Source organism: Vanessa cardui, chromosome Z, assembly GCF_905220365.1.
Source record: "Vanessa cardui chromosome Z, ilVanCard2.1, whole genome shotgun sequence".
Taxonomy (NCBI): domain Eukaryota; kingdom Metazoa; phylum Arthropoda; class Insecta; order Lepidoptera; family Nymphalidae; genus Vanessa; species Vanessa cardui.
In genome coordinates this window covers 2,367,566-2,383,482 of record NC_061154.1, presented here as the reverse complement: position 1 = coordinate 2,383,482, position 15,917 = coordinate 2,367,566, and the positions used below count along the sequence as shown (strand labels likewise).

The 15,917-nt window shown below is 31.4% G+C and overlaps 1 protein-coding gene across 2 annotated transcripts in view; it reads right to left on the bottom strand.

Moving 5' to 3' along the window:
• Positions 1-5,403: 5,403 nt before the first annotated feature.
• Positions 5,404-15,917, bottom strand: part of LOC124543073 (probable cytochrome P450 305a1) — a 30,407-nt gene continuing 19,893 nt past the window's right edge. For both annotated transcript variants that reach the window (XM_047121105.1, XM_047121106.1), the window contains exons 5-8: positions 15,408-15,504; positions 10,240-10,417; positions 6,666-6,925; positions 5,404-5,600 (exon numbers count right to left, since the gene is read on the bottom strand). In XM_047121105.1, coding sequence (XP_046977061.1) covers positions 5,422-5,600; positions 6,666-6,925; positions 10,240-10,417; positions 15,408-15,504 — 714 coding nt within the window. In that variant the 3' untranslated portion in view covers positions 5,404-5,421. The remainder of the gene's footprint in view (positions 5,601-6,665; positions 6,926-10,239; positions 10,418-15,407; positions 15,505-15,917) is intronic.

Genomic DNA, 15,917 nt, shown 5'->3' with positions numbered 1-15,917 from the left:
TAATTGGTAGTCCAGGCATGATCTCTAGGGTAGATTTATTAAATTTACCATCTGTGGAATACAGAGGTACTACAATAGCCTACTACTCTAACGTTAGAGATCTCGGTGTGTATTTAGACCAGACGCTATCATGGTCAGTACAAATAAAAGAGGTCAGTAGGAAAATATTCGCTGCGTTGAGCTCATTGCGGCGACTCCAATCTGTACTTCCAATTCCTACCAAAATTATGCTAGCAAACTCTCTCCTTTTATCAATTCTAGATTACGCAGATGCAAGCTATCCTGATCTCACCGAGGACCAACTGAATAAACTTGAGCGACTTCAAAATATTGCTATTCGATTCATATTTTGCCTACGAAAATATGACCATGTCTCCGAATATCGTTCAAAACTCAAGTGGCTTCCTATACGTCTTCGCCGGAACTTACATATTCTTTCTCTTCTGTACTGTGCGCTATTTAACTATAGTTTTCCTACATATTTAAAAGATAAATTTGAATTTCTTGGTGATCCTTTGTCTTTAAGATCTAAGCGGTACCTAACACTTAAAATGCCTGTACACAAAACTAAATTTCTAAACAAATCGTTTACTGTACAGGCCATAAGGTTATGGAATGCCCTTCCAGTAAACATTAAAAAGGCTCCATCTATTTCAGTTTTTAAAAGAGCCGTTAAAAAATATTACCTAAATAATAATTCAGACGACTTTAATTAATTATTTTATATAACATTTATTATGTAATTTTATGTATTTTTATATCATTTTATTATCTTAAGTATGTATTAGTGTATGATAGAGATATATATTATTTATATATAATATATATGTATATATATTTATATATATATATAAGAAGTATAAGTATTAGTGTGTAACTATTTGTATGTAAGTTTATGACTGCACCGCCTACGCCGATGGTTTTGGATTCTCCCTTTGATTGGGTTGTCTGGAAGAGATGGCTAAAAAGCCATAAGTCCGCCCATTGTACAACACTTTTAATGTACTTCTTTTGTGTTATTTTTTTTTTTAATCCTTTTTTTTTGTATTTTATTAATTTTATGTTACTTTCTTTTTTGTTTCTGTTTGTGGTGTGCAATAAAGAATTATAAAAAAAAAAAAAAAACTTTGTTATATTTGTTTATTTGCCTAATGCTGCTTTTATCGTTAATTTTACAAATCTTGATAATATTAGCGACATACTGACTTACAAATATTGAGCGAGATTTCGGTCGATTTAACTCTACTAAATAAGAATTGTAACAATAAACACATTTTCCCGGTTTTAATGAAAATTATTTTTAATTATAAAAATAACCTATTAATAAAACCTATTAATAGACAAAGACTCGAAGAAACATATTGTGAATTATGAAATGAACTTGAGATCATTGATTTATACTATAGATGCAGAGACAAATGATAAATTCAATTTATGCATTATAACAACGACCACTTGAGTGTCAATGCTACCCGATTCGAAATTATTGCGTTTTTTAAATATTTTAGGCACACATAGGCACATAGGCACTTGTTTTATTAGTTCCACGTGTAATATATATTTAGTCTCTGCGTCTGTGTCCTGAAGCGTAACTAGGAAAAATGTAGTTACCTTTATATTAACTTTTACGAAATGAGGAAAAATAATGGACCGAGTCTTCAAGCTATGCTGAGACTAGTGCCTGTAGAACAAAATCATTACACTTAGAAGACAACTACTATAGCTATGTAAGTATAAATGCCATATAAGTGGTAACCCATCGGGTTGCAATTCCTACTACCAAGAAGTTAAAAAACAGTTTTTCAATGCCTTTCTATCCTGTCCCTTTTTTGGTATACTCTACATACTAAATGAACGTATTTTTATTTATCATTCATGTGATAAAATCATACTATTTTATAATTATTATTAAATAACATAACAGTTAATTATACATTCTAAAAATAATACATTTCTATTAATAAAAGTCATACTATTTCTTAGAGTTATATTTTAAATACAATATAAAATTATTTTTTTAAAGTATTTGACGTATCTATAAAAGCAGGCAAAATACTTAAAAGGTCTTTTCTCGTCGACTTCCGTCGATAGCAAAACACTTGCTCCTGCATCTCAAGTTCAATGGCAGAGTTCAATTGCATGAGGGTTGCCAATTAAATTGAAAATATGAATTTATAGCTCTGTTCATAAATATGTAAGGTAAAAAAAATCTACCTTATAAATATTCGAATAAAAAGCATGTTACGTAAATTGACTTGAATTAAAAAATCAAATGAATATCTACTAATAAAGAAATTGGATTTCGAAATGTTGCTTGCATGCAGGCTTAAAACTGGCAACTTTAATGTAATGTTTAAATAAAATATCAGTTATGTTTTTGAGTCGAAAAAATATTTTAAAGGTTCAGTTTAATAATTTATTTTATCGCATTTTACTTTGATTTTATATTATATATTTATTTATTATATATGATAATTATATTTAATTTAGATTAATTTCAGATTAATGATTGCGTTCGTAAACGCCAATTACATGCTTCCAAATCATGTATGATAGTTGTATTATAACTCGATAAACACGATTACATTCCATTTTACACAAGTGTGCGCACATAATCGCACACATGTACGTCATGTAAATATTTTAAAAATAGAATGTGTATTGAATATATCCTATTGAATATCAATTATCCAAATATAACATATTGCGAAATAGAATGGAATGTCCGGTTCATAACAAATCCGCTTCGATAACCCTGATCTCACTGACAGGCTGCGAGTAGCGCCTCCATATTGTACGTTACAGTTTCTATTTATTTCACAAGGAATGCATTTCGATTCACGAAACCGTAAACTAACCGCATCGACAGCCCTATCCTCGGCAAATAGTATACGAGAATCCGCTTTGATCATTCAGAGAGTAAATTCTTTATGATGTACGTATGTACATGTCTCACTGGTATTATAAATGCGCACCCGTTCATCGAGTGTTCCCATTTTGTTATACCTTTGAACTGTATCACTTGAAGTACAACGCCGAACGGATATTAGACATAACAATAATTATAAACGGAAAACATTTCATGCTAACAAATATGAATAACTCAAGCCTGCAATAAAATAAATCTAAAATTATAAAAAAAAAATGCTTAAAATGAAATAAGAATGAAAAAATATATATCTTTAAATTTGTTGAAAATTATGAGTTTATGAATTCAAAAATATAAATGACATCCGCACCCCCACTCAGCATGATGTCAGTTGTAAAGCAAGACCAGACATCTTTGAACTTTAGCTAATCTGACACGAATGATAAAAAGTAATTATATATTCATTATTTATTCCTTGCAATAAAATATTCAAATTAAAGTAACGTAAAAGTACAGCCTGTAAATGTCCGTTATTTTCCGTTTGAGGAGAAGGGAGATTAGGACCACGGTGTTTCAAAGCGTGGATGGAATACCAAGTTATATTTGAGACAGATTTTCAATAAAAACCATGTAGGTGCCCTAACGATGTTTCACTTCAACGCCGAGCACAAGATGACTCAAATTAAGCACGTGATAAATTTGAGTGCTTATCTGTATGTTTGAATCACTCCTTCAGTTAATATGCAGTTATAAAGTCCAAAAAAAATCCTTCGTTTATTAATAAGATTAACCAGTTAAAGAAACTCGACAGTTTTTGTAGTCTTATTTTGCAAATTCTCATAATCGTTTCATTCCCGAGGTGTGATATCATCTATTAATTCACCAATTGTAAATAGCATCGTCTAAATTTCCTTTTTGCATTTCATCAAAACATTCCTTTAAAATATTGAAATCCTTTAAAGGAATATAAATATTAAAATACTTTCATACCGAAGCATAAAATCACGAAACAATTTTTTACCCGTTAAAAGTCATTCATTTAGAAATATACAAACGCGTTCAAGTACAAAAGATAGCATTGGTAAATAAAAAATAAAACCCTCGCCACCAACCCTGATTCTCTGACGGAATGTCTTAGAACAAAAATGTTTAGAAATGCCATCGGTTTTATCTACCTGTTCGGTAGGTCTGTGTCCGTGTTTAAGAACAACTGTCTGATTGATCGACTAACATAAAGCCAGAGACTGCACATAGAGTTTATTGTGACACTTAAAAAAGTAAATGTTCAAGAATGTGTAAGTTTATAATTTATTATTTGAATATAGAAAAATAATGTCCGTCTGGCTATGCTTTTTTCTTTGAAATATTTAGTTGTAAACATTAAGGCCTTTGCTGGTCCCTTGTATTTTTTGCGTAAAAATCTTATTTGCATATTTACCACTATACACATTGACATTAAGACGGACATATGGTGAGGAAAGCCTTGAGTATGGATGTAGATGGATATATAGTTATAGGACGACCAAAGAAGCGATGGATGGTTTGTGTGAAAGACGATATGGTTTGAAAGAATGTTACTTGTGAGATGACGTCTGACAGAGAAGTATGGAAGTAGAAGATATGCTGCGCCGACCCCATACAAAATTGGGATAAGGGCAGGAGGATGATGATGGACACTTAGACATTAAGACCTTTTTCCATTAACAAATATTTATTTGTTCGTTTGCTGAGGAACAATAATGTGATGTAAAATTAAATCAAGTTTCATTAAAACCTCCATACATGGCACTTCCGCAAATGCAGCTGATGTAAGTTAAAACATTGTTCTACGATGTAAAACGAATTTTGCTTTCCAATCACGCTCTGAATCAACTGAGTCTGACAACAATCTTTGTCAACCTTAGTTGCATTTAGTTTTTTAATGGAGAAAATGTAATCCAACTTTTCAAAGGTTTTAATTTTAGGTGCATGTAGGTAGAAATCAAGATAATCAAGTTCACGGGATTAAAACACGTGCAGTAGACTATGAACGGCGGAGCTCAGAGTTAAGTGACAACCACTTTAATTGAAACTATATAAAATCGTCGTCAGGCAATATAATTACACGCTACAAGAAAATATAGATAGTAAACAGCGTGGGTAATATTTGTATCGCCTCGGTTGGAAATGAAATTCAAATACGTTGGCCTTGCTTATATATATTAACTATCCTTAGTTTAGCTTATCACCTCTACCTCGGATGGATACCTTATGTATGCGTATATTACACTTGCTCAATCACACTTCAAAAGTTTGAAGGGCTTACCAAAATTCGAGGATACTTAGTGTTGCTATTTGGCTTTCACAAACCCCTACCACCAACACATTACCCCAAAAACCATTTACTGGATTGTAAGCCCACCCATAGCAGGACAAGTAATCTTTAATTTTAATATCGAATATTGGTAAAAAAAGTTCAATTTACAAAACGAAAATTATTTTATAAAAAGAAATAAGACAATACTATTTATATTTTAAAACAATTTATTCATCTAACAGTTAAACAACGACAATCATTCCCTTAATATAAATTCAGCCGTGAAGGGTCTGGCGCTGGAGATGAGGCCGATAATCGGATCTTCTGAAGGTAGAACGCCGTTACTGCACTCAATCCTGTACTTTTGCATAATTCCAACAAACACTATGAATATAAAGGACTTCGCTAGAGAGTCCCCGGGACATCGCCTGCGACCTGCGAAGTATCATACACATATATTTTAAAATACATATACATATATTTAAAATTATGAAAAATAAAATATAAAAATGAAAGCATGTATTTCGATCGTATAGTGTATTGACTATGTACAGTCAGAGTAAGAAAACCTCCATCAGTTTTCAAATTCATTCCTTTATCAAGCCGTAAGCTTATATTTCATTCTCATTGGGTGAAGCAGATTATCGTTCATACTGAGTACACGAAAATACATCTTAACGTGACGAACCTTCTCTTACTCGGACTGTACAGGTATTTCTTTGATATGTGTGCATGTGTTGTGTTTTGGTATACGTGTTTGTGCCTCGTATCGTTTACATTTTTATTATTTAGCCTAACTTACTACGTTCACTACTACTTAACATAACATTAAAATCGTTTCAAAATGAAAACTAACTTACTTTTCCTCTAATAATGTAGGAAATAAAATTTGTAATACCAATTGTAAGGAAATACGAAACCTATACCTGTCTAATAATGTATACAAATAAATCCCTGTATTTGTCATCGCACTACAAATTAATCAATAATACTTTTCAATATCATTGCTTAAATATAAATTACGATTATAATAATATTAATAATAATTTATTAACACCCAAGAAATAATGTACATAATTTTGTTTTTAGCTTAATAACCAAATCTAGGTATATTACATTGTCATCTTTTGTAGTAGACCTCTGACTCTAAAACTAATATAAATTGTGATATTAGAGTCAGCGATTCCTCAACAATTAATTGCGCACTAGATTTTTAGAAACGGAATGATTTTAAAATAATCCAAAAATATAAAATAAAAAAAGTATAACACCTCGCCTCATTGCCTCCACTGGTGACAGGAGGGCTGGTTCGTTTTTTGCCCAGAGGATCGGAATTACGATTCAACGGGGAAATGCTGCTAGCATTCTTGCCACCATTCCACAAGGTCAAGATTTATACAGTAACTAGTTTTAGTTCATATTTGTATATATATTTAAGCACTTAATGGTGTTAATTCTTATGTTAATAAATTATTAAAGCATTCAAGGAATACAACTTACCGATTCCGAATGGATACATATGTTCAATATCCTTTAAACGTCCCGTTTCGTCTATAAATCTCTCAGGCATAAACTTATTCGGCTCTTGCCAAATATCTCGATCGAAATGCACGTCTCCGACCGATATTAGTATCGTCGTATCTTTCGGTATAAGAAAACCGTCCATATTTACATCTTCGAGTGCTCTCCTCGGTCCCGCTATTGGCACTATTGTAAAATATCTCTGAATTTCAGATAGAAATGCCATTGTGTATACTAGCCTAAAATGAATAAAATTTTTAGTTATTAAGACTTATGTTGGTATATCAATATCAATATCAATGTTACTTATACGGTCTCATTGGTATTCGTGATATATATGTAGTTCCTCAAAAAAACTTTTTTTATACTATGGGTGTAGGACGAACATTTGGGCCAACTTATGGTAAGTGGTGTACAATGGCTCTGTAAGAAACATTAACCATTCCTTTCATCGCCAATGCGCCACCAACCTTTGGAACTAAGATTTTATGTCCCTTGTGCCTAGTTAGTTGTAGTGCTATCTAACGTAAAAAGATTTGACCAAATCTTAATAATAAATATTGCGATCAGTGCGTTAGCAAGACTGATAGCACCAACCAAGAAAGAGTAATATTAGTAGTAAGATTTATTTAATAGAATCGCAGGTGAGTCAGTGATAATCTGCCACTAACCACAGTGCCTACTTATTAAGAAAAGAAATTAATGATTTAAAATTAAACTCCTAACAACAAACCGATTTCGTACAAAATATTCCATTTACTAAAAAAGGAATTAATAGTTTTTAGAATTGATAATTTCTAGAAATCAAATCAAATTTAGTTCGGAAAAGTTATTCCTTATTTCAAGTATATCTAAAATTAAGTGTCCTTTGTTCATTTGAGTTATTTTTAAAATTCGTTATATATTTGGAACTCGTGGAAGGTCATTACTATTCATTGTTGTTTATTGTTATGTGCGTTTTGTTTCTACATATTTAAAGAACGTTCTCGATTGTAAATAATAGGGGTATAAAATAGCCAATTCCGCGACGGTGTAGTCAGTTTACTTTCAAAAGCGACAGTGAATATCCGAAGGAAGGTACGAGAGGGGTACGACACAACTTAGATGTTGTATCGGCAAAGTTCGTAAAACCGATCACATCCGAATTAAGTACGCTATCACAAATTATCAATATTTATTTCTTATGTGAATATGACCTTTGCACAAACGTAATAACTTGTAATATCATATGACCCAATATAATCGTCAATTTGACACGTCGATTTACATGCACTTGCTGTGTCGTGTTAAACTGACGCGAGAATCTATAGCGACGAATAGCGTCGAATGGCGCGATATGGAGCTATTTCTATTATTTGTTCAAATCGGCAGTAATCAGTTTTATTGAATTTGCCGATGCTACATCTAAGTAGTGTCGTACTATACGTTTCTAAGTAATCGCACTATTTAATAATTAAACGTTAGTAATTAACGAACAAAACCGATACAAAAAACTATACAACATTCTTTATACTGAGAAAACATAAATAGTAATAAAAGTATTCAATGAAAAACACTTTTATGAAACGGTTAATTTATTAATGGACGTTTCTATTAGGTTAATTAAAGTTCAATAAAGATTTATTAAACATGTGGTTTTCGATAGCGTATAAGAATACGTTTAAATAAAAATATTCCATTCAATTGTGTGGAATCCTTTTGATGTTCGCCCGTATATTTTAATTAGGAAATACGTTTTACACACTAAGCTTATTTCCGATTTCATTTTCCGTTGATAAATTGAATCGTGTTGACCGTAGTTATTGGGTATTAAATGGGTAATCATTTTTATTGTTACTGTAAACTTGTTAAGTAATGCTATGGCTTTCGAATGGTAATTACTTTAAATAGTGTTATACATTTTAAAACACCTTTTTTCTTCAATTAGTAAACGAATGCTTGTTAGTCTAACTTTAGGTCATAAAAAATGTTGGGTTAGACTGACAAGAATGTCTTAGTTTCAGACTCTAATCTTTACTGATGTAAACACTCTCGTGCCGAAATCGCACATATATCCATCCGTATGCCGTTCGTTAGTTAGTCAACAACGTCCATAGATATTAGCGCTATAAAATATAGTAACCATCCTTGACACAGCAAATTATTGACAATGCACCACAAGCTTTTGACCAAAATGCGCCCATATAAAATCAAATCAAAATATACTTTATTCAGGTAGTCATTTAACAAACTATATTAAGTGAACCTACTTATACCAAGTAGTTACTAACTAAATATACAGTAACTTAGATATTCTACCGCTAAACAACAGTACGCAGTGTTGTTGTGTTCCGGTTTGAAGGGTGAGTGAGCCAGTGTAACTACAGGCACAAGGGACAGCATTCTTGTTCCCATGGTTGGTGGCGCATTGACGATGTAAGAAATATTTTTTACAACGTCATTGTCTATGGGTGATGGTGACCACTTACCATCAGGTGGCCCATATGCTCGTCCGCAAACCTATTCCATAAAAAAAACTTATATATGGAGAGTCATAGCGATATATCGAAAATTCCAGAATTCAAACATTCGAAAACGCAGCAGAAAATTTTACATTAGCAGGATTCATCGCAAAAAAAGGTACTCACACATTTGTACGTGTCAAAAAAAATTAGTTAAAATTTAGTACTAAAGAGTATAACAGAACATTCTTAATTGAGATTACGTACTTATAGGTACATAGATTCAACACATGCCTACTACTTGCCTTCTAAACCGGAACATAGTTAAACAAATTATTGGTGTTTAGCCGTAAATAACTAATAGGTGGGTGGATCGTACGCAGTCAGGCTTGCAGAGCCGTCTCACCCATGAATAGCAATGAAATAAATTATTGCAATGATTATCGTTACCTTTATTTATTCTAAAAAGTTATTTAATATTTTATAATATTCTCTTATTTTATGATATTTCAATTGAATATTGATTTCTTATTTATTATTTTGATAAAGTATGTTTGTTTTTTTTTAATTATGCTTTATACAGTAACTACTAATAATTGTGGCAAAATTGTAAGTACCGTATTTTAATCGACCTCGAGCAATTGTAAACTATCGAAAGATTGTGAACATTTATTCATCTAAATATAAAAGCTATCGATAGTTCATAATATTTCGGTTAGGTTAAATATTTTATAATTTAAATGAAATTTACTTCGATAGATTATAATCTACCAATAGTTCCTTATATTGTAAACAGTGTGTTACGGTTAGCAATCTTTCGGCAAATCACAATCTCGCGAGGTAGATTATAATCTAACGGTATTTACAATTTTTCGGTGACATATATAAACTAACGTAAGTTAATATTGAAGTACAGACTCAAAATCAAATAACTTTATTTAATGTAGACGCATTACACCAGTTCGGAAAAAGAAACACTCTGAACATAACTTTGTCATTAATAATTCTTTTTACGGACCTATTTGGGTGTATGCAGAAATACCCATAAAACATCATGATCAAAACGGTTTCGAAAACCAATGAGGATTAACATGCATGCCTTGAAAGCTTACCTGTTACTGTCAGCCCATGAAGGCATATTGTCGCCGAGTATATTAACTATTTCATTATATATCTTCTCTTGTATATTCTTCTCCCTCAGAACTTTGAGAATAGCAAATTCTAGGACGTTGCTCGTCGTTTGCGAACCAGCTATCAGGATATCCAGGCAAATAACCTTGAGCTGCTCCTCTTGAAATGGAAAAAGAAAGATAATTAAAAAGTGCGCTTGATCTCGAATGAAAAAAAAATCTCTTTTGCAAATTTACATTTTTATAACCTTCGTCTCAGCGAAGACTTGGAATTATTAAGAACTACTAAAACGACGTCTCAACTTGATACTTGAATATAAAATAGGAAGTTTGTCTTTTGTTTTTTTAATGTTAAAAGGGCGAAATATTAGCAAACGTTCTAGAATCTGGAGACACACGTGTCGCGTTTTATGAAATCTTTTAACATTATCTTTATTAGTTTCAAAAGGTAGCGTTTTGTTAAATATTTGCTACGTATTTTAATAAAAAGACATTTTATATATTCTTAAAATATTACATATCAGATAATAAATTACATTAGGTTCTTTCAAAGAATTATCTCGTCCGAACTCAAAACATATTTAAGTATTATGACAATATTTACGAAAAATCGAACAAAATTCGAAATTTTAGAAAAATAATCGGAAACTTCCATCTTGATTCCCATCTACAATTATTCCAAGCACAAATACAGTAAGCACAAATGACGCGATATCATTTGTTGATATATTGAACTAGCTGTTACCCGTGGATTTGTTCGCGTGAAATATTGCTGTAAATAACTTAAGAGACTAATTTCAAATATTACGTTAATTTAATACCTCTTTGTAATTTAAATTATTATTTAAATAATATAAATTTAAAAGATTTAATCTTATGCTTTGTAAATTGGTGACGGCAGTGACGACGGTTTGACGGCGCGAAACCACAAATTTAAGAAAAATACGTGTCCAGAAATGATTATTTAATAATAATAATAATAATTTAAAACTGATTGATTGTTAAATTAATAATTTTTAGTGAATTTAGAAATGTTAAATTAGTCTAAAACATTTTAGTGTTTGTAAACAGCTGTTATGTTGAGTGAATAAGTCTACCCACCTATTTTTGTTATAAAAGATCAAGCGCCCGCCGGTATCGACAGGCTTGGTCGAGCCGTCGGAGCGATCGGACCGCCTCATATTGGAATAAATCAGAGAAGATTATTTCCGGAGTATAATTTCATACCACCGATAATGGTTAAAGATCGAAACCCTGACACTCGTGTTTTTTTAAAAACGGGCTCGGACATGCTTCTCCATTATATATATTACACTATTTCTCATCTCTCCGTCCATCATCAAGTGATAACTGTAGCCCGTATGACTTTCCGATTTAGTTCCGTAACTATTAGTCTGATGCTGTTGCATAAAGAGGTCTTAAATTACTCAGTAGCATTATTGGCACGACAATCTTCTAACTTAAAAATGACGGATCTCAAGACTAACCTATATACAAAATTTCGACTTCTATTTCAACCCTTAGGGGTAGAATATCCAAAAGCTTAAACAAATATCTACTCATTCTAACCGACAACAACTGAAGAAGAAGTTGAGAAGGTTTGGAACATATTAGAACACGCTGTTTCAATCCGGGTTGGTGAAATACACATGTGGTAGAATTTCTATGAAATGAAATACATGCAGGCTTTCTCACGATGTTTTCCTTGACCGCTGAGCTCGAGATAAATTGTAAACACAAATTAAGCTCATGAATATTCAGTGGTGCTTGCCTGGGTTTGAACCCGCAATCATCGGCACTTGTTCTAATTACAGGGCCATCTCGGCTCTTTTTATTTCTAACCAGTTTCCCAAAAATATAGGTTTATGTCTCTAACTTCAAAGATGAAGGACTTTAAGATGAATATATACGAAAGCTTTATTTCACGATGATACGCATCTAGGTACTCATTTTTAATCAGTCCATAAATAAAGTTTCATAGTTCTGACTTAAAAAATGGCCAAATTTCAGACTGACACACATATATATATATATATATATACGAAAGGGCAAGCCCTATTTCACCCTTTAGGGCTGGAATATCCAGAAAGACTGAAATAGGTATCCCAAAACTAAAATTTCATGTGTGTGGGACATGTACACTTAACAAAATGACGCACGACCATACAAACTTTCAACCCTTATTTCACCCCTTTAGGTATAAAATACCCAAAAATACTGCAATAGGTATCGAATTAATTTAAATCAATTGCCCAAAAATAACATTTCATATTTATAACACAAAATTTGTCGGAGATACCGACAGAGAGACCATACAAACGTTTTTTTTAGGGATACAAAAGATTGTTTGTTTATCTTCATTCCTTCATCGACTTAAATATCCATCAGAAATTATATCACCTATCTAATCCAATACAAAAATATACCATATAATACCTATAACAACAACAACAACAGCCTGTAAATTCCCACTGCTGGGCTAAAGGCCTCCTCTCCCTTTGAGGAGAAGGTTTTGGAACATATTCCACCACGCTGTTCCAATGAAATGAAATTTGTCACATGCAGGTTTCCTCACGATGTTTTCCTTCACCACTGAGCAAGAGATGAATTATAAAGACAAATTAAGCACATGAATCAGTGCTTAATACCTATAAATCAACATCAAATGAAGAAGCAGGATTGAATTATATTTATGAAAAACAAACAGAAAATTTACATATTTTTTTCTCATCTACATAACCTCATAGAACAATACCTCATTTACTAATATTGTAATAACTGATTTATAAAAAAAATCTGCGAATGTGTCCTACATATTTAAGTATATTTCAATATCAGCCCTCGTGTTTTAATTTAAATCCGAACACGAATCTATATCCAGCGGATAAATCTTCACCCAATGTAACGAATTGAAATCACGCCATATTGATTACCTGTAGCCGCCATCCCACGTGACATTCTCGTTACGTGACATTAACTGCCGGTATATCTTTCACAAGTTTGAAGCTTATTAAACAATGACGCTTCATTACGGCTGGATATACATGACGTGACAAAATTTTAACAAACGTTTATTCCCGAACGCGAAATGAATTTATTTCCCGGATTTGAACTCGAGATATTCGGTTTGGATACACGTATTATATCTGCAGGAGTATATCACGTGCTACATTTTAGCACTGTAATCCTCTTACGTGCTCAGAACGCTTTGCAATAGATCGGCACGGGCACTTCTAGGAATACATTTTAATAGATAAATATAGGACTAAATTCAGTAGGATTAATACAAAAATAGATATGTATTTAAAGACACGTACTTCTTTATTTGAACAGTAACAAATTTTAAACCTATTTATTTTTAATTCAGAATTTGATTGCGATAATATTTCAATATTTACTAATTTCAATAAATATTAAAATACTAAATGATAACTCGGCTCCGCTCAGGTAATAAATAAATCTAAATAAATATAAATAATATTAAGTACCGTACTTCCACGCGAATTTATTATTTGGAACACACTTTCAGAACGCACCCGTAAACGTCAAACATGGCCGCCCATTGAACTTCATGTCATTGAAATTCACGGATTTAATATCGAAATATGTCGAAAATACGAATGTTGCCACTAAAAAAAATATTTTTAACGACCCACACGAAATTATTAATATAGAAAATATGAAAAATAAAACAGCGCCTGTGTTTATATACCGAGCAAATGATTCTATGAAACAAATAGATTCCAACGAAAAAAAATATATACAGTTAGTAGAAAGCAATTAATCAAAAGTGCATATTAAAATGTTGACATCAGTTATCTAGTGACGCAATTGCTATAGAATTTATCATCGTCAAAGCGAGGAGAATATAATAGCTAATTGAGATATATATTAAATGCATTTCACAGAGTACTTTGTCATTCCACTTCAATATTGCCTCGTTTTAATATTCCTCATTCCTTTAATGTTGTAAACTTCAACAGACTCAAGTCTTAAGTTTTCCGCGCATTTAACTTAAGCCTGTACGAATGATGATTAAAATTAAAATACACTTCAATCAAAGTTACCTAGAGTATATAAAACTAATTTATTAACGGTCTAATTAAAAATAACTTCTATAGATAAGTAATAGGTATTATTATCGAATGACCAAAATACTTGTGACATATGCCACGCTAAACAATAAAATAGAATATTTATATAATAATTATTATATTCAATATTATAAAAAATATATAATAATAATATTCTTTACGCTTGCACCAAATGCTTACTTGAATGCTAAAGCTATCGCTGAATGTAGATTCTACCGAAACGAAACGGTAAAAAACGGTATTTACTATATTTTATACTTATATACGTGTAATAATTATAAACAACTAGCGGCTCGTCCCGGCTTCACATGGGGACATAAGCTTTTTTTTATGTTTTTTTGTTTTTGCATTTTCTTTAACATTTGTCGTTCTATATCAACTTATTGACACAAAACTTAAATAAATTATATATACCTAAACCTTGTATGTATCCCTCTGTCTATTAGTGAAAACCGCATGAAAATCCGCTCAGTAGTTTTGAAGTTACAGACAGACAGACTTAAAATATGTAGTGTTTGATAAATACTAGAGCGCTACAATTAATGAAACAATAACAAAATATACAATGTTATATTAATAATAATAATCTATAGTTAATTTTAGGTATTTGTATATGTTTGTAATTTGTTGAACTATTCGAGTTTATCGTAAATTAACAAATGATAATCCAAATAGCCTTTCAGTGTTCATTGCATCGGAAATATTAATTAATTACATTTTAATAAATTACATTTCAATAAATTTTCGAATTTATTGCATCAAGCTTTATAAATGTAATAGAATAGAATCTGAGGTCATCTTTATCGTCATACGGAGGAACTTATAAAAATAATTAAAAAAAAAATTACATTTTTATTTTGAGTTCCGATTATTTTAACTGATTACAAAATCAATAATCAAAGATACTTCATATGATTCTAGAATATTCCAAAATCATAAAAGGGAATTAAAATTTACTTTTATATTTCATTCATGTCGTCGTCAGAGACATCAGTTTCAAAAGGTCGAAATCATTCAAAGCAAAACAAACACATATAACATTTCTAATTTACTCACCTGTAAACGTGTCGTTCCTGTCTTTCATTTCTTCCAAAAACGAATATATGAAATCACTACCTTTTGTCAATTTTCTTTTATGATTCAATATACTATCCTGAAACGTATAAAATTCATTAGAGTTACGACAATTTATCATAAGCCCAGTTAGTAATGCTACTAACATTACGATTGCATTTAGTGCTTGTATATTTTTAATATTGGATACGTTTTACGCAAATTAATAAGTGATAATCCTTTTAGCCTGTAATTGTTCATTGCATTGGAAATTTTAATTAATATTCGTTTTAATGCATTTTCGAATTCATCGAATAAGATTTTTCGTTTCAAATAATACATTAGTGTATAATCCACTGGGACATCCTTTCTATCTATTTTTAAATAGTACGTCGAGTGTCTGATGAATGCAATGGATTATTCAGAGATTACTCTTGAGGAAATGACTTGTTCGAATTCTTTTCGAGTATTTTGCTTTTATGCATTTTCTTTGACGTGTCAACTTGTGTATTT